General features: G+C 39.2%; 4 protein-coding genes across 4 annotated transcripts; 2 read left to right on the top strand and 2 right to left on the bottom strand.

The window, feature by feature from the left end:
* Positions 1 to 42: 42 nt before the first annotated feature.
* Positions 43 to 3,834, top strand: LOC145468100 (putative ATP-dependent RNA helicase DDX41). The gene has a single exon (XM_081451782.1). The coding sequence runs from the start codon at positions 408 to 410 to the stop codon at positions 2,268 to 2,270; it is 1,863 nt and encodes a 620-aa protein (XP_081307908.1). The 5' UTR covers positions 43 to 407; the 3' UTR covers positions 2,271 to 3,834.
* Positions 3,835 to 4,181: 347 nt separating this feature from the next.
* On the top strand, positions 4,182 to 8,272 carry LOC145468242 (creatine kinase B-type-like). The gene is made up of 4 exons (XM_081451912.1): positions 4,182 to 4,900; positions 5,330 to 5,742; positions 6,516 to 6,570; positions 7,128 to 8,272. Exons 1-4 carry the CDS (start codon positions 4,303 to 4,305, stop codon positions 7,304 to 7,306), a joined length of 1,245 nt encoding a protein of 414 aa, XP_081308038.1. The 5' UTR covers positions 4,182 to 4,302; the 3' UTR covers positions 7,307 to 8,272.
* A 311-nt stretch (positions 8,273 to 8,583) lies between these two features.
* On the bottom strand, positions 8,584 to 11,957 carry LOC145467535 (creatine kinase B-type-like). Its single transcript, XM_081451086.1, has 4 exons — positions 11,206 to 11,957; positions 9,936 to 10,348; positions 9,355 to 9,409; positions 8,584 to 9,266 (listed from the first exon to the last, which is right to left on the bottom strand). Exons 1-4 carry the CDS (start codon positions 11,813 to 11,815, stop codon positions 9,094 to 9,096), a joined length of 1,251 nt encoding a protein of 416 aa, XP_081307212.1. The 5' UTR covers positions 11,816 to 11,957; the 3' UTR covers positions 8,584 to 9,093.
* A 55-nt stretch (positions 11,958 to 12,012) lies between these two features.
* On the bottom strand, positions 12,013 to 26,020 carry LOC145467534 (nucleoporin NDC1-like). Its single transcript, XM_081451085.1, has 23 exons — positions 25,820 to 26,020; positions 25,427 to 25,547; positions 24,047 to 24,148; positions 22,966 to 23,131; positions 22,259 to 22,319; positions 21,208 to 21,273; positions 20,721 to 20,792; positions 20,523 to 20,559; positions 20,153 to 20,204; positions 19,493 to 19,625; positions 18,697 to 18,789; positions 18,331 to 18,412; positions 17,580 to 17,777; positions 16,853 to 16,972; positions 16,324 to 16,409; positions 15,782 to 15,823; positions 15,581 to 15,631; positions 14,630 to 14,693; positions 14,379 to 14,437; positions 14,005 to 14,046; positions 13,379 to 13,475; positions 13,231 to 13,282; positions 12,013 to 12,635 (listed from the first exon to the last, which is right to left on the bottom strand). Exons 1-23 carry the CDS (start codon positions 25,886 to 25,888, stop codon positions 12,572 to 12,574), a joined length of 1,929 nt encoding a protein of 642 aa, XP_081307211.1. The 5' UTR covers positions 25,889 to 26,020; the 3' UTR covers positions 12,013 to 12,571.
* Positions 26,021 to 26,046: the final 26 nt, after the last annotated feature.

The following is a 26,046-nucleotide window of genomic DNA, read 5'->3' as shown; positions in this document are numbered from 1 at the left end:
AGATATGCATGAGACCATTCGTTGCGTGGCAATTTTTTCCCAGTTTTTCTACCCTTTCTTTGACTTGGATTTGACTACCCTTTAAACTAGTGTCTATTTTTGTGACCCTTGAAAATATCAGGAAGGAAAAAAATTATCAAAAGCCAATCGTCCCCTACCCACCCCCCTCCCCAGCCCCGTCAACACCATCGCACATCCCACGTGACCTTAGTGTTCCTCATGAGCATTGCGGGCTCGAGACACCGTCATCTCGACGTAGAAAACGACTGTGATATATCGACTTTTTAATCTATCTACGAAAGTCTCCACAAAATTTCACCCACTTTCTACCTCTCGTGGATCTCTTGGTGAAAGGGCCGTATGCGTCAGGGTAGAAAAATTTTGTGAAAGTGACCTTTATTTTGAAAATGGCAAGCCAGAGAAAGAGACGACATGAAGAGAGGTTGGAAGAATTCGAATTGTCTGATGAAGAGGACGTGGAACTTTATGTTCCGTTGAAAGAAAGAAGAAGGCTTGAGCTTGAAAAACGAGAAAAGTCTTTAAAAAGAAAGACAGAAGCACCACCACCGGTGGAAACTGTGCAGAGTGTGTCACAAACGTCGTTAGTGGAGAAAGAAAAACACGAGGAGGTTCCCATTGGGTTAAAAACCAATGTTAGTTTGTTGGATCAACACAGCGAATTAAAGAAGATTGCTGAAGCTGAGAAGGAGACCGACTATGAGAAACAGCTTAAAGAGGAGGAAAAGATCTTGGATAGCATCGCCGAGAAAAAAGTTTTGATGGCTGTTGGTGAAATTGCAAAAGGAATTGTTTACACTGATTCCATCAAGACTGGATGGCGCCCTCCAAGGTACTTTAAGTCATATCCCCCAGAGAAGTTTGATAAAATAAGGAAGAAATGGCATATTCTAGTTGAGGGAGAGGACATTCCACCTCCAGTCAAGACTTTCAAGGAGATGAAGTTTCCTCGGGCTGTTCTGAACACACTGAAGCGAAAAGGAATAACTCACCCAACACCTATACAAATCCAAGGGATACCAGCTGTGCTTACTGGGAGGGATATGATTGGTATTGCCTTCACAGGCTCAGGAAAGACGCTGGTGTTCACGCTTCCCATCATCATGTTCAGCCTTGAGCAGGAGAAGGTTCTACCATTCCAGAAGCAAGAGGGTCCTTACGGGCTCATCGTTGTTCCATCTAGAGAACTGGCACGGCAAACATTTGAGGTGATTTCTGAATTTACAAGGGCCTTGGAACTGGATGGCTTTCCTTCTCTCCGATCTGCTCTTTGCATTGGTGGAACTTCAGTGAAAGATCAACTGGAGATCGTCAAAAGAGGGGTTCACATGATGGTTGCCACGCCAGGTCGACTGATGGACTTGTTAGAGAAGAAGATGGTCAATCTGGACATATGCCGGTATTTGGTTCTTGATGAAGCTGATCGCATGATCGACATGGGCTTTGAGGAAGACGTCAGAACAATCTTTTCTTACTTCAAGTCACAGCGTCAGACGCTCCTGTTTAGTGCAACCATGCCCAAAAAGATTCAGAACTTTGCCAAGAGTGCTCTTGTCAAGCCAGTAACTGTCAATGTAGGAAGAGCAGGAGCAGCAAGTCTTGATGTTATCCAAGAAGTTGAATATGTGAAACAGGAAGCCAAAGTTGTTTATCTGTTGGAATGCTTACAGAAAACAGCTCCCCCAGTGCTGGTTTTTGCTGAGAAAAAAGCAGATGTTGATGATATTCACGAGTACTTGCTTTTGAAGGGAGTGGAAGCTGTCGCTATACATGGTGACAAAGATCAAGAAGAACGGGAGAGTGCAATGAGAAGCTTTAGAGAAGGCAAGAAAGATGTGATGGTGGCAACTGATGTTGCTTCCAAAGGACTTGACTTTCCCGATATTCAGCATGTTATTAACTACGACATGCCTGAAGACATTGAGAACTATGTCCATAGGATTGGTCGCACTGGTCGTTGTGGGAAGACTGGAGTTGCTACAACATTTATCAACAAATCTTGTGATGAATCAGTTCTGTTGGATCTGAAGCACTTGTTGCTCGAGGCGAAGCAGAAAATACCTCCAGTACTGGCAGCACTACAAGCAGAAAATGAAGGTTACCTTGATCTTGGAGAGGAACGTGGCTGTGCCTATTGTGGTGGCCTTGGGCATAGAATTACTGAATGTCCCAAGTTGGAAGCAATGCAAACCAAACAAGCTGGCAACATTGGACGAAGGGATTACCTCGCACCTGGAGCAGCAGACTGGTAATAAATCAACCTAATGTGCCACTGGTGATTAGGTCATGAAAGACATTGTGGAAGTCAACTGGTATATCAAACAGTTGTGTTAAAAAGTCACCAAAGTTACTTGCAAAGAAAAATTGTCTGGCATGAGGCAGGGGCTCTTGGAAAAAAAAACTGCAACTGTTGTAAAATATTCAGATACCAAAAGAAACAAACTTGTAATGAAAGGAACTATTTTTCATACTGGTTGTCATACTAGATATGCATTGTAGTAATGCAGGGGTGTCATTAACATTTTCAGCATTTTGGCAACTGATTTTCACAGGTGGGCAATATTTTTCGAACTAAACTTCTTTATAAGAAACACTTTCCCTAGATTGTCAAACCAGGCAGGCAAAATCATCTTGCAGCTGGTCATTTTGCCCTGTGCCTGGCCGTTAATGAAACCCTAGTAATGGTGTGTTGTTTTGACTATTAGTAAAACATACAGTGTTTACTCTCTGCAAAGGTTGGAACCATGATATTTAAAAATGTATGGAAATATTTACAGAGTTTGAAAGACAAACATTTCTGAACATACTATATTCATTTCTAAATAAAGCAATGTTACTCACAAGGTTTTATGTTTTTGTTTATTAAATTACTATAGACATTTTATGAACTTGGTTGTAGATATCTTGACCATGAAAAGAAAAGTAACTTGTAGGCAAATGAGTTGACTCTGTAAAGTGTTGTACTTACAGCATTTTTTGTTTAAGAGCAATAAAGTCTGGTGTGATATAAAGTGTGTTGGCTGTATTCCAAGACTTTCCAATACCTATGAGATTTTAACCTGTGTTGAGGCATTCCTTTTTTGCTGGTGATAAAAAGAACACCTGATGACCGGTTAATGAGATTTAGTCTTCAAGGGCCTCTGCCAACGCAAGGTTACTTTCAGTCTTTGCAATAGAGTGTTTTCAAAATATTAAAATTCAGCTTAGTAGTGAGGCCTAGAGGACATGAACAAAGGAAATTAAATGGCTCTTTTGTTTTTGTCTTCTAGGCCTTGCTATCAAGCTGAATTTTGATATATCGAAAGTGGCCTGTTACTTTCACTTCTTTCTGTATGACTGTGGTGTTACCTTTAAATTGAAGGAAACTTGAAAATAATAGTTTAATTAAAAAAAAACAGAAAAAGAAAGACACATACGAGAAAATAATAACCATAAAGGAACAAGGATAGTTAAGGGTGGAGAAGATTGACACGGATTACATACAACGAAATTGAAAAGTTTAGGCTGAACTTTTCAAGATGCGCAAAACGTAAAGTAGCTCCTTTAAGCTTATTAGCTCCTGCGCCATTTTTGTAATCCTCAAGTTTTTTACTTTTTTGCAGAGGCCTCTGTTTCTTTTTTTCTGGGTTTGTAATAAATTGTGGTGGAGGACTGAAATATCTTGAGATGACTAGGGGTCAGAAAGTTCAAAAGGGGAAGGAAAAAATGTTTCTTGGTATTGTTTAATTTCCCCATATGCACGTCCATGTGAATAAAAATAATAAACTTTTTACAACCACATTATAATTCTAGAAATACCAAAAGAAGACCGACATAACTCCCACAAACCTTTCATTATCGAGAGTCCACAAAATTCAAATTCAAGAAAAAAAAATTCAAATTTCAATTTGGTCCGACTTGGAGTTCATTCACAGAGTCGCGAAACGTACAAAGACGGGTGCTACAAAGACGTGAAACGAGCGCAAAAATTTAGAGGGGCACTGGGGATAGTTTCGCTAAATCGCGCGTGGCGCAAATATACTCTGTATCTCGAGAGAAAGTTGTTTCTTTACAGCGTGAAAATAAACATTGCGAATCCATTATACGTTTCAAGGCTACGCTGTAAAAGGGTTGAAACAGAATCACCTACTCCTAAAATAGCTCGACTCAGTCTCTTGAAGGAATATACCATTTCAATTTATGACGTAATATCATTAGTCAATTACATATTTTGTCCAAATCACTTACATTCGGGTGGATCTGTAAAGTGGATTATTCAGATGTTCCCTTCAAGCTAAGTTCGCCATGCCTGCTATTTTCTCAGTATTTCAAAACGACAAAAATGTCATTTACGGTGCCGCAGCTGTGGCCGCCATCGCCTTCGGAATCGGCGTTTATAAATTATCTGGGTGTTCCTGCGCGCGCTCGGAAGAATCTAAACCAAGTTTCGTTCCGATAGCGGACTATCCAGACATGCGACAGTACAACAACTTGATGGCGAAGCACTTGCCTCCTCGACTATACGCTAAACTGCGAAATAGAAAAACAGCGAGCGGTTTTACACTGGACAAGGCGATTCAGACCGGAGTCGACAACCCGGGACATCCATTTATCCTCACTGTGGGAGCAGTCGCTGGTGATGAAGAGACATACGAAACATTTGCAGAATTGTTCGATCCGATTATCGAAGAGCGCCATAATGGCTTCAAGAAAACGGACTTGCACAAGACTGACCTGGATTCGTCCAAAATTCGCGGCGGAAAGTTTGATGCGAATTATGTCCTGTCTTCCCGCGTGCGAACTGGAAGATCCATCAAGCGTTTTAGTTTACCGCCGCATTGCTCAAGAGCGGAGAGAAGAAAAATTGAAAAAATTGTTACCAGGGCACTTGCGGGACTGAAAGGTATGTTTCCAAGCTGATTCTGAGACAAATATTAAATTGCGCGCCATATTTGTACCTTGGAAAACTGCAAACTCACCTACAGAATCACAAACAATCGCTAAGAATGTCAGAACATACGACCTTTCATCTCTTTACTTTCAAGGGAAGTACGCGCTACAGAATAATATGTTGCATAAAACGTGCGAGCCAGTAAATTAAGAACTCGATGTACTCACAATGGTCCTAAGCTCTGGACAACAACCTAGACTTTGACAACTCAAAAATCTCTGGGTGAAAATTACGTCTTGCTTGACCAGAGTGTCATTAAGTTCTACTTGTCATCTGTGCACGTGCTAACCTGTTATTCCTCGTGCGCGCGCCCGCCTAACATGATCAAAGTTTAGGTGGTCATGGCACAATTGAAAAACTCAATATTTCAAATAATTCCAGGTGACCTGTCTGGTCGCTACTATCCACTGAGCGAGATGACAGCGGAAGAGCAACAGCAGCTGATCGACGATCACTTCCTGTTTGACAAACCAGTCTCCCCGCTTCTCACGTGCGCCGGCATGGCACGTGACTGGCCTGACGCGCGAGGAATCTGGCATAACCACGACAGAAACTTCCTCGTGTGGATCAACGAGGAGGACCACACGCGCATCATTTCCATGGAGAAGGGCGGAGACATGAAGGCAGTGTTTGATCGCTTCTGTCGCGGCCTCTACGACGTGGAGAGACTTATTCAACGTCAAGGGCACGAGTTTATGTGGAATCAGCACTTGGGATATATTCTCACTTGCCCTTCTAATCTTGGAACAGGCCTTAGGGCTGGAGTGCACGTTAAGCTACCTAACCTGGCCAAGGTAAGAAAATAACGAATCCCTTCCAAAGCGGGAAGGAACTGGTTTGAGGACGGTGCCTTCTTTTGTTAGTGCGCACGCGTTTTGCGCACCACATAAGACATGCTTTACACGTCACGCGCACTTGGGTTGAATTGACGTAAACAACACCGCTGCCAAGTGCGCCACTGAAATGAAAGCAAAATTTTTCTGAGGTGACCAAATCAAGTTCAATGAATCTGTACGAAAACCAGGAACAACAAAACAGGAGAATATCGCTAAACACTAAATGTTTACGGTTTCCAGGTGAGAACTTGGCTGGTGTCCGGAAAAGATTACACTGAAATCCAGCTGTAAGCATATACCTGCAGATGGCATAGTGCGCGAGCAAAACAAATGCGAGAGACGCAAATGTATGACTTACTGGCGAGGTGAAACAGGCACGCGTGGTTACCCCTACATTTTATGTAATCGAATGGAAGCGGCAATAAGCCTATTTAGACTGTGTTTTGGCTAAACCAGAGCTGTTAGGGACGCTAAAAGCGCCGTTGCCACGATTTTGTTATAAAAATATCCCAAAAGAGGTTCTAAATATGTTACCGTCCTTAAGAGCTGGAGTACATCTTAGATTACCACACTCAGGAAAGGTCCTAACTCTCTATTTAAAATTTCAAACAAATAGTAGTAATTCTCCTATCCACTTTCACTTTTTATATACATGTACACATGTGTGTCACTGAAAAGTATAGCAGAGGGCATCCACTATCGACTAACTGAGGTGCTATGTTTATTTTCAGGATCCGCGATTTGACGAGATTCTAGGAAAGTTGCGGTTACAGAAACGCGGAACGGGTAATTTCTTGCTTACTTGCTTGTTTTTTATTGCTTTGTTTGTTTGAGACTTCATGATAAACGTTCCACAATTCTCGAACGACCATTTTCTCTCTCACTCTTATTTCGCACCTCGCTCGCTGCCTGTCTGAGGGACAAAAAACATTCCTTAATTTCTAGCTAAGGCAGCCTCCACACTACATCAGAGAAATTTGAAAACGCAGCTTTACATGATTTCTACGGTACCGGTTAGGCCTACCGTCCACATCAATCCGTTTCGAAAACGCTTTTCAAACCGATGGAATTTAAAAACCGCGGCTTTTCGTTTTCGTGTGGACGGAAAACATTTTAAAAACGGAGCTTTTCGAAAACGATGGCATCGCGATAATCACGTGATTTCGCTGACCGAGTATTCCTCAAACACAAATCCACCGGTGATTGTAACGTTTTTAAATTTTTCCGGCGTAGTGTGGACGGAAAACATTTGATGCGTTTCCAGAGTGAAACGTGCGATTTTAAATTCCCCCGGCGTAGTTAAAATGGTGAATACTTATCAATGCAATCTATTAACTCAACAGGAGGTGTAGACACAGCCGCGGAAGGAAATGTGTTTGATATCTCCAATCTAGACAGACTGGGTTTCTCCGAAGTGGAACTTGTCCAGAAAGTGATTGACGGTGTCAATCTTCTCATAGCGATGGAAAAGAGACTGGACAGTAATCGACCAATAAATGACCTAGTCCCGCCATACAAATAAAACGTTTGCCTATCGACTCCAAGATATCAACTCAAAGACTTTGAACAGGACCGGACCTCAGAATACGACAAACGGAATGTCAAGTGCAAAAATGCCTTGCAGTTTTTCGTGGCAAGTTTTATTGCTTAACGACGGCAAAACTGCATTTAAATATTGCAATATCCGATGTAACTAACAACATACTTTTAACGATCTTTCCTCGTTTTCCAACCACTTTTAAACGCTTTCCGATCCCATGCCAGAGAGTGTTTTTTTATCTTACAACAAGTGCAGCTATATTATAAAACGTTGTTCTTTGCATCCAGATTGCATTAGGTAAAAAAAAGGCTGGACCAGTTGTAAATAAATGATTTCATGTGAGAACAACGTAGTGAAATATTGCTTTGTAGTTCATGTATTGTGACCATCTGGGGAAGGGTCAGTAGAAGTTTGTCAGTGACAGAGGCTTTTTTGGCGTGACAGTTCGAAAACCACCTTTGTAACCCTCCCATATCTGAAAAGGCCAAAAAAGCCCAGACTCGTACCCAGTCGCTATTTTCGTGTTTTGTGAGGAGAGAAGATTGGAAATCAGGATGGATTAAGACGCGCTGGGTGTCATGGGAAGGATCGTCTCCTAACTCCCCGCGCGCTCCACTCGATCCAAACCGCTTTCTCTTTGAAGCAATCCGATCTGACCCGTAAAAGCGATTGGGTACGAGTGTGAAAAAAGCCCGAGAGCCAAGAGCAGGGTTACATTGACTCAACTCAGACGTCACCAAAACGAAAGGTGTGCATAGTATTAGTTGCCATAGACAAAGAGAACGCTTACGGCTGATTCATAGGTGTGAAACAAGCGCAAGGATAAGCACTTGTCATATAGAATTCATAGGGGTAAAGGGTTACCTCTCTACCTCTACGAGTGCCACATTGCTGTGCTACGTTGCGCAAACGCAAAAAGGCGCGAACAATTAAGTTTTCGTTACGGTACATAAGCAGTGCTGGGTATAGGGAAAGGAAAGCACAGCCTTTGTCTAAACTAAGACCTAAAAGTCCAGGAAGCCTTCCATTCTTCGAGCGAGAGAGGACCCATGTTTGCTTGCCCCTCCCCTTAACCTCCCCCTGGCCTCGATCTGCCAGTGCTTGTGAGTGGTATATATGCATCACACATGTGGGCAAGCGTTTAAACAGACAAGGCCGCACTACACTGTCCACAGGCCTCTATTTTTCGAATTTTATTCCATCATTGAACACACGGATAGAATCGTGAGAGAACTAGACGCCAGCGCAAAACAGGAGACTTGACAGGGTAGGGGGTGGGAACACACCGGCGTAAAGTCCTTTCTCTAGGAGATTTTCTGATATCTGATTTGTGAATTAATCACATCGTTTTGTTGGTTAGGATGTTGTAAAAATGTTTTTGTCCGTCAAGTAAAGTACTTTTCGGGATAAAATAGAAAGGATGACTTTGAGAACCGTGTAGTATTCGATAGCAATATCCACAAAGAATCAATTTGGTGTATTTTTTAAATTCTTTTATTCCAGTCATTTGTCAGACATCAGCATGTTTTCTGCTTTATCACTTCAGGCGGCTTGTCAAGTTGCAGTCGGCCCACCGCCAGACAAGCAAAGCCTGCCACGGATAAACTGCACAGCGGTCACTAATATATAATCACGCGCGCGTATGGTGACCGCTGCTTCATTAATTAATGATTATTGACAAGCCTCAGTTTCTAAAGCAGTTTAAAGCACAGCTGCGAGAAAGCGATGCAAGAAAGCAGATGCAAAACCCAGCAAACGTCACGACTTCCTTATTTGGGGATAAGGTCATCGATGGCCTTGTTCTTTTCCAGCCTCTTCTCTATGTTGATGAGAAGATTGACGCCGTCAATCACGCTCTGGACGAGTTGCACCTCCGAGAAGCCGAGACGGTCAGAATTGGAGATGTCAAATGTGCTGCCCACGGCTGCTGTGTCAACACCGCCTGAAAAGAAAAAGGCAACATAAACATGTAGAACGATTGCGATGGAAAATAAATGAAAAACGTACAGCCCTGAAGCATGAGTTCTTACCAGTTCCGCGTTTCTGCAATCTCAGTTTGTCCAGAATTTCGCCAAATCTTGAATCCTGAAGGAGAAAAAAAGATGCTCAGTTTTATGTATAGAATTAACTGAACCAGTCCCACGACAGACAGTACCGAGTTTCATTTCCGCAATACATTGTTTAAAAACGTTTTTTTGAAAGCTTTTGTAACGCTACTTTTTATTCTCAACAAAGGCAATTTGCCAACTTGTGGTAGTGTAATCCACAGCTATAATTAACAGTTATTCCACGTCTATAATTTAATAGCTTGTAGAGAGAGATAATTAAGGATAGAGTATAGGGGTCGGGAAGAAAGGAGGGGTTCTATTCTTGTAAAATACCTTACAACGACAGAGAGAATCTGTAACCAGACTAACTGAATATTTCGGTAAGAAAGTTGCGACTCTATAGTTGTACGAACGCTTTTCACTCGACGATTTTTGAGCGAAAAAAGAAACAGCTTGAAGTCTAAAATAGTATGTATCTGAAACTTGAAATCTGCTCATATAGCAATTTCCTTCCCATTGGGGAGGTAGAGGTAGAGGGGAGGGGGCATTCGCAGTTTTCTTACCTTGGCCAGGTTGGGTAGCTTCACGTGCACTCCAGCCCTAAGGCCTGTCCCAAGATTAGAAGGACAAGTGAGAATATATCCCAGATGCTGATTCCACATGTACTCATGTCCCTTACGCTTAATAAGTCTCTCCACTTCATTGAGACCTTTACAGAAGCGATCGAACACTGCCCTCATGTCACCTCCCTTCTCCATGGAGATGACGCGCGTGTGATCCTCCTCGTTGATCCAAACAAGGAAGTTTTTGTCGTTGTTATGATAGATTCCACGCGCGTCAGGCCAGTCACGTGCCATGCCAGCGCACGTGAGAAGCGGGGAGACTGGTTTGTCAAACAGGAAGTGATCGTCGATCAACTGCTGTTGTTCGGCTGCGGTCATGCCGTTCAGCGGATAGTAGTTCCCAGACAGGTTACCTGAACGTTTTTGAAAAGAATCGTGGGGTTATCCCGGCAACTCAACATCACTTTCTTTTTTATACTGTTTATATTTAAGAAGGAAACACAGGCATTCGAACATAACCAGATTAAAGGAGCTACGTTAAGTTTAACCTAAATTTTTCAAGTTCGTCGTTTGTAATTCGTTTCAATCTTCTACATCCTTGACCATCCTTGTTCCTTTATGGTTTATTATTATTTCTTTGGTGTTTTTATATCTTAGTAAACTATTATTTTCAGGTTACTTTCAATTTAAAGGTAATTTTGCACGTGGTCAGAGTAGCTCAAACTGCCGTGAATGAGTTGACACGTGAAAAAAGCTGTACGCAATTTTTGTCCTTACAGTTATTTTTTTTTTTGATTTTCTGTTTATGGCTTTCAACCAATAAAAGCGCGCGTTCGAGCCGTTAATAATTAATTAGTGATTGTTTTACCGCCATTAGTAATGAGAGACCGTGAAAAATTGGGTCTTGGGCCGGTTTCAAATCAAATTCGTTTAGAAGGCCTTAAACACTGGATAAAGTTATTTTATCTTGGGAAAGTTCGCACTCATGCTGAAATCTTAGTCACAAAACGAAGAGACTTTCTTTTCACCTCAAACGAGGCGGACCAGTTTCTCACCAAACATCGCTTGAACTTCAAGTCCTATCGACAAAAGTTATGATATTTGCAATCTCTTTCAATCCTGTACAATTTTGACCATCGGTCGTAATCTACAGTTTCCTACAACTTCTTTTGCATTTTTCTTTCTTTTCACCCGGTTATTATTCGGTTTTACTCATTTTGAAAACCATTTTGCATCCAACAGAGTTCTTAGTCTTTTTAAGGAGACTCACCTTTGAGTCCATCTAAAGCCTCGCACACGATGTTCTCTACCGCTCTTCGTTCTGCGCGTGAGCAGTGAGGCGGCAAGCTGAACCCGCGAATCGATCGTCCCGTGCGCACGCGCGAGGACAACACGTAACGTTCGTCAAATTTCCCGCCACGGATCTTGGATGAGTCCAGGTCAGTTTTGTGCAGGTCCGTTTTTTTGAAGCCGTTGTGTCGCTCCTCGATGATGGGATCAAAAAGCTCCGCGAAAGTATCGTACGATTCTTCATCTCCGGCGACGGCTCCCACAGTAAGGATAAACGGATGTCCTGGATTGTCGACTCCGGTTTGAATAGCCGCATCCAATGTAAAACCGCTTGCGGTGACTTTATCGCGAAGTTTGCTGTAAAGCCGGGGGGTCAGATGCTTCGCCATGAGATTGTTATGGTGGCGAAGATCGGGATAGTCAGCCATTGCGGGGAAACCGCGGTCATCAAACTCCGAAGACTTGCCCCGCGCCTGTACAGCCTTGTACGCGACAGCCACGGCAAGCGCCGCGCTCCCAACACCGAGAGCTGTCAAAAAACAACCCTTTGGACATTTTTTAGTCCAGCTTGAAATCGTAACAAACGCCATTTTGAAAAGTTTCGAACCTTTGCTTAAAGGCACGTTACCTCTCGTTAGCTTTGCTCCAAACTTAATTTCCCATTAAGTTCTGTTGCATATATTAATTGTTTAGCTAATTAGGATCATTGGTTAATGGTAATTGCGTCTAATTGAAAAAGAATTCTATACGTCAATTTTAATTACATAATGAAATCATTCCTTAGACATTTTTCATGTAAATCTAATTTATTGAACTTACATTTTTCAACTCCCCAAGCTAAGGAACTCACGATTCTTTAACTATACAAACAGTAACGCTTCCTATCCAAACAATTTTAGTTAAAGTAAGACGTAATTCTATTTCTGCCTTTTTCTTCATATGAAATTGCTTTGTGAAACCCGTTCGCTGAAATTGAACTTCAGATTTTGGTGAAAAATCCAGACTGGGTAAACAAAGGTTGTTCTTCGCGAATTTTTGGAGAAACACACGAAGATTTTCCGACTTTTTACATTAACCAATCAAAATACCACGTCAACACTCGCACGCTTGCGTCACACTGTCGCCCTAACGAAAGGGTCCCGAAAAGGTCCGACAAACGTCCCTACGCCCTAGTTCTAAAACAATACATTGTTGTTTATCAAGGTCAGCTACAAAAGAACATATTTTCAACGCAAACTGAATGAGGTCAACGGCATCATCATATACTCTACTTTTTTTACAGGTAGTTTATCATTTCTTTGAAAGGTTTTTTTTTTTGCCAGAAGTAAACTTTGATTTTTCGTCGCCTACTCTCTGAATTTCAAAAACGATTCAAGCTTCTTTTCATGTTCCACGGCCATCGGAATATTCCTGTGAAAAACAACAACACAGCAAGAGAAATGTCAATCCTTGCGATCCCAAGCTGGAAATATCAATTCTCCTTACCGATTCACATACATTTCTTTTTAATGCGATGTATGAGAATTTCATAATACATCAAGACAAAATCTGCTAGTTAAAGGAGTTTCGTCACGGTTTGCGCATTTTGAAAAGTGTAGCCTCGATTTTTCAAGTTCTTCGTTCGTAATCCGTGTCAATCTTCTCCATTCTTAACCATCCTTGTTTCTTTATGGTTTAGTATTAGCTCTTTGGTGTTTTTCTATCTTTGTAAACTATTATTTTCAGGTTTTCTTCAATGTAAGGTAATTTTATACATGGCCAAAAAAACTCAAAATACTGTGACTGACGCTCCTTTAAGGCACGATTTCTTTCTAATCTGGTGACGACCATACCAATAAAAATGAAAAAAAAAAGCGCTATGCAAAATTCTTGAAAAACACTATAGAAATGCCACTTTGCACAAGTTTACAACTTTAAGTTACAAGGAAACAAATTTAATGTTCGTTTCTCGAAAGTCACACGAATTCAAGTCCACTATTATGTCAATAAAAGACTAGCAACTTACCGTAAATGTTCGTGGAAAATGTTGGTTATTCTGTAAATCGAGGACACGAGTGCTGGAAAGCGTAAAAAAATACAGGTTTAGTGTAAGTTAGAGAAATAAAAAACAAAAACAGAGCATATATGTTGTGAAAAAGGTAAGTATCACGTACTTGTTCTCAGCTGATAGCCCTGGGGCTGACGGGGCCTGGCTTGGATTTCTGGTTTTGATGTTAATGCCAAGGAAAGCTTGGAATGCTGGTCCAAAGCCTGAATACAAAACAAGCAATAACAGGTTTATTAAACCAGTTTTAGAAATGCCTGTCACAAAAGCATGATTAGAAACACAAGAGAGCCAATCAAAAAACACGTTATTTCTTCAGTTTATGGCGGTTTTCAACTGCGTCGTAAAACCAAACCAATTATTTACCAATTAGACTACTCAGCCAATCTCAAACGGTAGTAAAACCAAACCCGACACCAAAAACAAAGTAATTGCCTGATTACTTTCGACACTCAACTGAGAACCGCTCACGGCGTAATGATTTGATCAAAACTCCAAGAATAAATCCGCAACCATTGGTACGTGCATGGGTTGTCCCGTAAGAGAAATAACGAATTGATTCCGTTGTGCATTGCCTAAGCATAATGTGTTTGCAAAATTACTTCCGCGTTATTTTGTTACAATTTCTTTTCAAAGACAATGGCTACCATCGGCGTCTTCTATTTCGGTAGTGCTTGAATGTGAAGCAAAGCAACAAGTCAACTCAGATAGTAAAAGCAGTGTTGAATATCCCACCTGCAGTAAATTTAAGAGTGAGACAAAGATTTTTGGGAGGCTCTGAAAATGAAAAAAAGAAAAGGCGATCTGGATTAAGAACACAAGGAAAACAAATGTGAAAAAAAAAAGGTTTGTGCATTAAAAAACATTGCTCACATATACCGTGAAAAGACAATCTTTCGCCCCACCTAACTTTAACGGTAATCCGCTGTAAAATCGTTTGGAGGTTTACAGTTTATAAACAACCTTGTGTGCAGCAGTTGTGTGCTTGTAAGCGAGTGGAATCGCTTAAATATTAATTACCTAAAAGGTAATTAGGCAATCTGCCGCTCTACCGAAAAACCTGGAATGCCCAATTCAGTTTTATATCGATGCAGTAAAAAATGAAATACCTTTTGCACCACACCAAATGTGTCTTCCGTGTACGACCATGCAACAAGTCTGGAGAGAACTAAAAAGGAAACGGGACAACATAAAGAGCATTAGTAAAGAAAACAAGTAACAAGAGGTGGTTCACATTTTCAAATAACAAGTCCCTTGTTGTTAAAAACTAGCCACTCCAGCGATAACCGGTTACGATTTAACTGCGATATTAGAAGAAACCTCCGAAGAAGCTTTTATTTCGAAAGGCATTCTTACCTACCTTCTACAGCCCAGATGTGAAGCTGACAGTCAGTAAAAATAGCTTGAGTTCGTGCTTCTGGGATCTGAAAAGCAAATAACCCCAACACAAGGTGGTCATCTCAAATACTTTGTCAGCATGAACATTTGTGTCTAAATGTGTGTAAGGCTCCGATCACTCTAATGCGCTTTCAAAAGTCTCTGTTTTCATTTCGAAGAAAACGAAGTAAAACATCTTCGTCCACACTAGCGTTTTCGTTTGGTTTTCACCTGTCCACACTAATTAGTTTTCATTCGAAAACGTATACTTTTTGATGCGTTTCCGCCTATCGTCCACACTAAGACGCCCGAACACCCTGATGGATGCGACAGTAGATAGCGCTGTTTTCGTCACCGTTTTCAAAAACCTCCGTTTTCAACTGTCCGCACTAAAGACGGGGTGTTTCCAAAACAATACATTTTTATAACACTCCACTTTCGAAACCGTTTTCGACAGCCTCCGTCGTCATCAGCGTTTTCGGTCGTTTTAGAGTGGACGATGGGCGACAACACATCAAACAGTATGCGTTTTCAAACGAAAACGCATTGCTGTGGCCGGGAGCTAATACTCGTACCCAGGTATTTCCGAAGAATGAGAAGATCTGGGTACCAGATTACACAGATGTCCAGGCCTCTCTTGTACAAACGTTCAGGAGCTTGGAGGGACTGATATAGAGAGTTCACGGTTTGCGCATCTTGAAAAGTTTAGCCAAATTTTTTCAAGTTCGTCTTTTGTAATCCGTGTTAATCTTCTACATCCTCAACCATCTTTGTTTCTTTATGGTTTATTACTATCTCTTTGGTGTTTTTCTATCTAAGAAAACTATTATTTTCAGGTTTCCTTCAATCTACAGGTACTTTTGTACGTGGCCAAAATAACTCAAAATACCGTGATTGAGCTCCTTTAAGAGATATAATCCTTCATTAACCTTACCTCATCAAACAGAAACCCAATGATAGGTCTTTGCTTTAATCTACGAGCAATCTAAATGAACCAGACACAAGAGTTGGACAAAAAAACAGATGAGTAATGAAAAAAACTTTGTCACAGATATTGGTTTAATCTAAATTAACAAAAACATTTTCACCACACTGAATAATTTGAGAACTAAAACGACTTCTATCAAGAACTTACGTTGTGCGGAACTTGGTTTAGCCTCCAAGCCAAATCATCCACCTCATATGAAAAAACAGAAAAAGAAAGGAAGGATGGGATAATGTCATCTACTCTTGGTAGAATATTGAAGAGCCTAAAACTACGCTCACAAACACTACATGAATTTTTGATACCCAGCGGTGTTGAAGTAACATATCAAACACGAAAGACCATGTTTGACCACATTTCCAAACACCGAGAAGAGAATTGAAAATACGACGCGCAGCGGAGTATTTTTGACGAACCTCGATGTGTTTGGAAGTGTGGTCAAACACTGTCTTGAGTGTTTGATATGTCTTCTAAACCAAAACTTGAACTGGGAAGAAAACGGAGAAGTAAATCGTAAAAATCTATGCTAATTAAGATCAGATATCCAAACACCGTCACGGTCATGATCTCCCTTGTTTAAACTTGATGAATTATTAATGAGTTTGAGAAAGTTATATCACTATCTGGGACCCTACTGTCATAAGAATATAAATATCTTATTTTTGCTTTATGTGTATTAATTCAGTTTGTACCTTGTCGATCGTTTTGTTTCTAACACGGCTGATTAAACTGTTGTCTTGTCTAGGCTTCAATGGAGACGGCATTTTCAGTGCGCTATCTAAGAGAGCAATACAAGATAGTTAAATCCCAACATTATGAAACGTGTAAAATCATAAGATGTCGTCCAAGGTTCAAATCTACTCAGGACTTGTCCACGAGTCGAGATGTGAAAGCTGAGCTCAGAAAGCGAAAAACTCTCTGCGAAAAATCTCTTTTGGCACTCAGTGAGTCAAAACTGAGTCCCAATAATGCGAGGAAGAGGAACAAAAGTCTACCTCCACAAATGCAGACCTGACGACAAAACACACAATTCCCAAGTTCCTATACGGTTTCACTTCTCCTTGGCAGACACTGAGTAATGGTCCTGGCCACAAGCTAATTACTTTAAGTTTATAAACAGAACAACTTGCATAAAGGAAGTTCCTGGTCACATTCAAGCAAGAAAACGTTTATCCTGATCGCAGTACAGGATCTTAGAGTGTGAAAATTAATACATCTTACCAGTTTTCTCAGACCAAAGATGAACTGCTCCTGGAGATGATAATGACTGTTGTCTTCTTGTTACGCTTGACACACTTGAGGGAGATTGATTTGGACTGGACAACACAGGAGGGCTTTGTCCTGAAATGGAGAAATAATTGTATATAAAAGACTTCACGCAATATTGGTCAATACTAACTACTTTATGCATGACATATTGACTCAGTTTAAAGATCAAACATGTTCTTGTAACTAAGAAGAGTACTTTATATTAGAGTAAGAATCAAAAGTATAGGAGTAGGTAAACACTTCAAATCATCGTAAAACTATAATGATAAACTTAAAAAAGTTATAACTGTTATTTGCTGAATTTGTACAAGCTTGTAGATCAGTGACTCCAATTTAGAGTTTCTCGATCTTGAAAAATGATTTCGTGTTGCAGCAATATTTTTGCCAAGTGTCAAAACTCGAGGAATCCCAACTGCCAAGGGTTAGAAAATTTGAACAAGTACTGCATTCAAAAACATACCATCAACAAAAAGTCTGTGCCTGTGAATAAAATGCTTAAGTGTGACCATGAAAATGAAAGCTACAAAAAAGCACTTTCCTGCGTTGGTGGTTGAGTTTTAATTTCTTCCAAGTTGAAATTTTTGAAAACGTTGTTAAAAGTTTGTATATTTGGCAACTTTAGGAGATATAGTTTAGAGTGCAAAGAAAAGCAAAATAACAGACTGAGGTTATTTCAAACCTGCATGCCCATTAACATGCCCATTGGCATGTCCATTTGCATGTCCATTGGTGAGTGCAGGACCCAGAAATTTGGGGTCCAGAGGAGGCTGCTGAAGATGAACCTGAAGAGAAACTTCTGCCGACAGCTTTGTTGTAAGAGATTCAATAAGGGAGAGACATTCTGTTGATACAATTGTCCAGTTGTCTGGTCGGCCACCTGTACAACAAGGTCAAACAATATCGTCCAGAATTATAGGCAAGCAATGCGTGCAAATGATTCGGGTGTTTACCTACTTACAATTCTCTGGATGAAATGCATGCCTCTAATGCTAATACAGTTAACGAAGTCTGTTAGAAAACAACCTGTAAAAAAGTGCATGCTAAAAGCTTTACTTTTGTAACTCAATGGAAACACAGAACAAGCATGAGCCATTGACTTAGTGATGGCATGAGCAAAGATAATTTTTATCTTTTATAACTGAAATACATACGTCAGGTGATTTTCCTTTCATTTTTTTCACAGAGTTTTCTAAATGAAATAGAAAATTGCTTTTAGAAAATTGTTTCTTTGACCAATCTGTTTTAGCCTTGCTGAATTTTTGGTGGATTCTGTACATTTGCATGAGGAAAATATTTTCTCTGTGTTGCGATCAAATTTTGTATTTGCACTCGTTTTAGTGCATATTTGCATTCTAACATCCGACACTACATGCCTATGTCATGTAATAATTAATCTTACACTGTGGATTGATTATAATCTAATATCTTACTTGGTTGACTGAGAGAGAAAATCTGCTTTCTTCTTGTGCTGCTGAACTGAGATAAGTGGCACAGGTCAAACATTGCAAGATACTGACGAAGAAAAAGAGGAGAAAGGTAATGTCATATAAAATAACTGTTTGTAACTGTCTGTATTAAACTAGGGGTCATACAGCATTGAGCTATTTATGATATGATCACAAGTATTTTTTTACACACTTCCACATACTACAATCATCTCTAATTAATTATCCACATGTAACTCTATCACATATAAGAATGTACAGGGTATCTCAGGAACTTATTGAGTAAAGTTTAGGATGCATTTTTGCAAGTATTTCCAATCAATTTAATTGTTGACTGTTTCTCAAGGGTACCTTTAACAGAGGTACTGTTTTGTTCTTGATCACAACACAAAGACTTTGATCCTGTTGATGACTAAATGAAGACTCCACTGGGAATGTATATAACTGAAAGAAAAAATTATACATGCTAGCTCATCAGTAAATCAACAAGAACTAACATCATCAATTTGCATGATAACTGACACTATGGCTGTTCATCATGTAACATATTTTCCCCTGAAGCCATTATATGGGGCAATGCTGCGCACTTATTTGTCCCTTTGACTGATAAGAAGAAAATACCAGGCAGAGAATGGTTATTGGTTGGCATGTAATGCAAGTAGAGAACAATGTAATGGTTGTCCTTTGCACTCCAAAAAGCTGTGGAAACACTCGCCTGTCAGCTCGGTTCCCACAGCATTTCTTCTTCTCCCAAACTTCCACTCATATTTCTGTTTAACAATTAGATTATGAGCTCAAGATTTCTACCACATGATAGTTGATGAGGGCACAGCCAGAGTCAACTATCACGCATAGAAATCAAGAGCGAATAATCTAATTGTTTTAGTGCAAATCTACTAGTCGTTCAAAATTTTATCTAAATCCTCTTCATGGACACTTCAAAAACGCAAAGAGGCCTCTGTCAGTTCATTAACAAGCACTCACTGCTACGCTACTCACTATCTACAACAGAATAGTGAGTAGCGTAGCCAATTAGAGAATGCCATTTGTGATAGAATGTTAGTAGATTTATACTAAACCTAGATAAAAACAAGGTCATGTTTTTTATTTCTCAAATAGCGTTACACATGGTAGGTCATTTGTTTACCTGTGTGTGAAAGATAACAAGGAGTCTTTTGCCAAATGTCCACACAAATAATATCAGTGAGCCTGTTGTCAGAAGATGCCAAAACTGGGAAACATTCATCAAACCATATACTGTGTTGAGCAGCGTGACACTTCTGAAAACATGGATATAAGAAAGCAGGATGAGTGAAAATGAATGAATTGCTATAGCTACTTGTTCTATGAATAAAAATATGAAGTGGCAGAGCCAAAAAGTGAAATCACTGAGATAACCCTAAGGTGTTACAAGTATATTTGGTTACAAAAAACAACTGCACAATACTGTTCCCTAAAAAACATAGCTTTCCGCATAGTTTTTCTTGGCCACCTTTTGGCTATTTTTAGACAATTTCCACCATCAGTTTATTAAGACACTCAGCCCTAAATCTCTACTTTGATGCAACAACGAGCTTATTCATAAAACATATCAGCTTTCCAAATTTAAATTTCTTCAGTGATTAACTTAACTTCAAGGTAAACATAATTTATTACAAACTAAGTTTATTGCACACTAAGGCAGAATAAAAACACCTTTGAAAACAACTAAGGGAGTCATCTATTATGATTCAGTGGAAACGCAAGCCTGGATTGATAATTAAATATAAACAAATAAACTAAAACAAGGCGAGGAAAATTGAGTTACTTGTCCAGAGGAGCATCAAGCATGTTGGCCAAAGCATCTCTAGGAATGTTACCTGTGATTAAGACAAATTAAAATAGAGATATGTCATGATCAATACATAACATTACTAAGACTGAAATATGCTTCAAGCTCTTATAGACAAGTAAATATGAAAGGCTGGTTTTCACTAGCACATGAACATAAGGCAACATATGCAGACACACTGAGATGTTGATAATTCATTTAAAACCTTCACTCTTAGGGCAAAGAACTCAATATTTCTGATTGGACAAAAAAAAACACAGTCAAGCAAACTCACATGAAACGTTATGTTACCAATTCAAGGTAAAATGGAAAAAAAATAAATAAAATAAAAACCACAAAAACTTACCGAACAAGTAATATAAAATATAGTACAATCCACATGCCTAGAGTAAGTAAAACACAAACAACTTCAAATCAATACAAGCTAGTGACAAAGAACAAAAACCCTGGCCAGGAATCAAACACAGTCTGCTTGATCCAGAGTCTACTGTGCTAACCACTTGTGCTCTTAATTCTACAGAAGTTGGTGTTTTCTCTGTCTTACCTTAACACACTGGACAATACTCTGCTTTATACATGATCCTAACGACATCTTTATCAGGAAAAATCTTTTTTGCTATTAAAGTAAAAGCGGTAAAATTAAACAATGAGAAAACGCGAATGTGAAACTACCAAATCAATGACAAAACCAATATTACTGAGCTTGCCAAAGATGTTTATCACCATACAGTCAGGTTACCATAATAAATAACTAAAAATAAGTTATCATGATCATATAAATATGTTCTTAAGAAGAGTTCACCAATTACCAACAAATATTCACAGACCTCTGAAGTTCTATTTTATTTGAATAAGGAGTTCTTGGGCTGAAATTTCACTACTGTCTCTCTTAGCACAATGAGAGATTTCTGATTGTGTAGTTCCAGAAAATATCCAAACCTACCACATGGACATTGTGAGATCATTACCATGTTATGTAAGAGAACAGACAACAAAAGCAAAATATTAAAGGACTACAGTGAGAGACTTACCTGAACTCTTGGAAATACAAAATGAAATTCCTTCTTCAAGAAGAACTTTAGACTGGAATAAAACCCCTAAAATACAGTAGTAATCAATGACAAATGTAGTTTAGAGTCACTCTTCTACACAGAACTAGCTTAAAGTAGACACTGATTGGTCTGACTAAATAAATAATCTAACACACTGCTATTAACAGTAACATTAAGCAATAACAATGAATCATTGTACTTTCCAAAGATTTTGTGAGTGTGATGGAAAGATTAAGTGGACATTTTTTTTCATGGACAAATAGAGGCACCTAAAGGTTCCTTTGCAAACTTCAGCCAAAATTTATCAACATACATTCACTGGAATAATAATATTCATGACAAAATTACTCAATTCTGATTGGCTTAGAGCAGTGCAGTTCAAACGTAACACCACTGCAAAAAGTGTAACAACGGTTGAAAAAGTGTAACACCAGTACAAATTACACATCGTAATTTTGGATTATGATTGGCTGAAAGACAGTAGGAAATTTTTGAAGCCAATGATATTACTTAAAATGATGACAAAAATTTTGTGCAGAAACTTTGAAAAAAGTTTTCTCAAATGGGAAAAAATGGCTTCAAGAAAGGTCTTTCAGCATTTCCTCCATGCAATTTTTTTCATGTTTATATTATTAATAAGTAATCATACGCTTTTTCTCATTCAATTTGGAATTAATTTGCACTTGTGAGGTTTTCAAAAAGCTGAAATTACACTCGCCGAAGCAACTCGTGCAATTTCAGCTTTTTGCAAAACTCACTCGTGCAAATTAATTCCAAATTGAACTCAAAACTGTATGATTACCTATACTAATTTGAGACCATGGACTACTAATCATTATTGTTTTGTATCATCATTCAGGAATGCAGCAGCGAAAACAGCCAGCTCATTAACAAGTCCATCTGGCCTTAGCAGCTGCAAAGTTTTTGAGCGAAATTTCAGCCGGATTTAAGTTCTCCTTCTGTTGGTGAAATTTGCTGGCAGCTGGTCCTTACCAACATCCCCAGTCATGATCTTTGAATATGTGCTTACCAGCCAAGCTCCAAAAAGAATTCCAAAAACAAGGTGCTCATTCAAGCAGAATTCCTCTGATCTGAAAGTGCAAAATATCAAAATCAAGGGGATAAGAGCTTATAAACCACCAACCAAAGGCAACTGATTAATAAACATTTTGTGGATAGTGTGCACTAAAGGCATCTGCAGTAGAGTGTTGACTGATACCATTGATCGATCTTTGATCAACACTTGATCGATATCTTGATCAACACTTGCTCAACATCTCGATCGACATGTGATTGACACTTGATTGAGTGTTGGTCAATATACTGCCGAGTGTCAACTGACTCATATGTATAGATCGATATTCAATGGCATAACTGCGAAAATTAGTGGACTCTCAACCAATGTTTGACTGAGATGTCGACCAAGTGTCAACCAACACGTTGATCAAGTATTGATCGAGGGTTGATTGAGGGTATCGATCGCTACTTGACTGTGGATGCCCTGAGTACACAAGTCATGATCCCATTTTGTGTATTCCTCCAACATTGTCAGAAACATGCACTCTTCTACATCTGTATATGAAATCATTTAGTACCTTATTTTGTAAACTACAGTTAAGTATTATCATGATTAAATTATGATGAATTACAGTGCATAATGATACTAATCAAGTGCCTTTTTGAAAGTCGCTCAAGAACGCACTTAATAACATCACTCTATTAACATTCCTTACTTACGTTTCACATAATCTGGTTAAGTAGTCTTCTTCTCCTCCAATTATTCCTAAAAAGCACCAGGCAGAAAGACTGCCACATGTCGTGAACAACAGCATGTGAAACATCCTGGCAGGGTGAAGAGGAAACAAGATGGCTGCCACTTGTGTTTGGTGAATTACATCTCTCACTAAAATAATGAGAAATAAGGTAACTCAGATTCTTGTTTTCTGTGTTATCATACAGAACTGAAGTACAGATGATATCACAAATGGTAGGGAATTGCAAGGGTTTCATTAACATTTTCAGCAGGAGGGGTGACTGGTTTTCACAGGCAGGCAAAACTTTTTGAACTGAACGTCTGTATATGAAAAACTTTCCTCTTGATAGTCAAACCAGGCAAGCAAAATCATTCTCACAGCAGGTCACTTTGCCACATACCTGGCCCTTAATAAAACTCCTGGAATTATGATCTGAGTGAGATTAAGAAAAAACCTAAACATCAAGAAAACCACTACAGACCGAAGTGGTAGCAAGCAAAAGATATTAATAACATAGAGAAGCATGACAAAATTAATACATGCAAAACTATGATTATTATCAGCTTTGTCTCAATAGACACTTCTCTAAAACAGACACCATGTACATGTATTGGACTGTGTGGACCTAACCGGTCCGGTCAGACATGTTCAATGAATCTACGCTCTCTTGCTAAACCAAAAATTGGTATTGTTCTTGATTTATTTAAAAAAGCCTCGGTTGCAGTAGTTAACATTACCATGTCAATTTGAAATTTCACATTAAAAATTTGATCCTTGATCCCCAATCCATGATCCCCAATCCTTAATCCCAATCCATGATCTCCAATCCTCAATGATATCCATCTTAAAGAGGTTGACTAACAAAAGAGGAACTGTAATATCCTCAATGTGAAAAGTAAATGTCGATCCCTGGTGTGTTCTAAGCATATGTTTTCTGTTAGTGCAACCTTGTCAAGATTTTTTTTCCACAAGAACTGTGCTTTAAAGCTTGCCCTCTTAGAATAATTTTCCTTGGTTTGATCCTCATAGATTCTCACTTCTAGAGAACAAAGGTAAATACTTACCTGTGTTGAATTTAGCATAGGAAAGCAATACTGCAACACTAACAGTACAATAAAAACAAACAGATGTCCAAAATGAGAAGCTTAAAACCAAGGATAGGCATTCTGCAAAGACAAACAAACAGTAAATGAGTAAGCATTAATGAAAACAGAAAGGATTCACAAATTCAAGTAGTGGCTTAAAACAGACATAAAAAGCAAATGAGCTGATCACTTTTAGTATTTTGAGTTACAGTTGAACCTCTCTAATATGGAGACCAAAGGGACAGAGCAAAGTGTCCGTATTAGAGAGGTGTCCGTCTGGGAGAGGTCACCATGATGATGTTACTTTTAATTTATACCATAGTCTCCACTGACAGTGTAGAGTTCATGACGAGTTGTGCACCGGAGTATTTGACATCTAAGCTTGTCAGAAGATCCGCCGTCTCGACAAGGAATACCAGAAACTCTCAACTTTTGAACATACCACTCTTCCATACTGCTAGCGGCCAAAGGACCTTTCAATATCAATATAGAGCGACCTCTCTGTCGAATGAGTTGCAGCCTATGCTCAAACTTAGCCCATCCATGATGGATTTCAAGTGCTTACTCAGGCAAAAGCTTCTGAATGACTGCTTTATTTAATTTTATTAACCTTTATCTTCTTTTATTATTGTCATGTACTTAGTTTTTAATTTTGTAATGTAAAATTGACTCTGAAAAACCCCATGGGGATGAGCCAAAAAAAGTATGTATGTATGTAAAAGTGAGTGTCTTGTGAATTTCTGAATCTAAAATGATTTACTTTACTGTACTTCTCAGTTACATGCTGTACATACAGGTTTTGAAACAAAACAAAATACTGCACCTAGGAACTTACTATAACGTATCAAATTGGCCTTGATAAAGAGGTTAAATTTCTATGAATTTGCTCCCTAGGGAAGAGATTTAGTGTCCGTTATCCGTTTTAGAGAGGGTCTGTATTATAGAGGCTTTTTTTGAAGGAAATGTATGAAAACTTTGTCAGTACATAGGAAACTGTCTGTATTAGAGAGGTGTCCATATAGAGAGGTTCGACTATATTGGCTTTGTAGAGGAGAGAAAACCAGAGAAACTGAAAAACTCTTGGAGAAAGCTCTTACTGACCATACATTTATTAATTCAGTTTGATGTCTGTTCTTTAGACATTCTTACAGCAGATCACTTTGGAATTAAGAGGTTTTGGATTTTGTAGAGGAAGGAAATGGGAGAAATCGAAGCAAACTAAAATCAAAAAACATTTGACTGTTGAGTGTTATGAAGCCCATCAATGAAATGGTTTTGAATGGTATTGTTTGAAAGTAATTTTCATTTTCATAATTTTGATTGATCAGCCAGAGGTTATCACAGATGAAGCACGCATACCTGAGATCCAGTTAACAGGATGAAAGAGATCTATAGAGGCTGCTGTTGAAGATATTAACAATGTACATGGAAGAATTATCATCACCCAGGCAATAGCAGCGCCAGTCCTCCACCGAGTTTCCTAAAGATGATTATTGTCATTTATATCTGGCAACGACTAAATCTTAAACAGTAAATTGACAAGTAAGCACAGTGATCTGAGCAAAGAATAGATCATCTTCAAAGTTTCGCGCAATCAATATGTTGCAAATTCAATAAATCATTATCATATGTTTAAGGGTTTTAAAGAAGGCTTTGCGATTGAACTCCAGCAGATCGAAAAACCTCGTGAGAATAAATTAAAATGTACAGTTTCTGATCGAGTCTGAGTATGCATTCGAAGGTAATACTTACCCCTTCTGTGAACCACCTCACTTTAGAAGCTTCCGAACGCGGAGGTTCGGACAAATCAGATGGCACCATGTTATTTTATAGCTAAATTTTTATCCTTTGAACGGCTATAATCGGCAAATAACTCCGATTCTACTACATCTGTACAAACTTCAAACCACGCGCCATTTTGACTTCTCCCTTTGTAACCTCGCCGCAAGTACTTAGCAGTCAGGCAAAATTTTGCCGAG

Source organism: Orbicella franksi, chromosome 14 (genome assembly GCF_964199315.1).
Source record: "Orbicella franksi chromosome 14, jaOrbFran1.1, whole genome shotgun sequence".
Lineage (NCBI taxonomy): Eukaryota > Metazoa > Cnidaria > Anthozoa > Scleractinia > Merulinidae > Orbicella > Orbicella franksi.
Note: the sequence above shows the minus strand (reverse complement) of the source record. Positions and strands in the feature narration are given on the sequence as shown.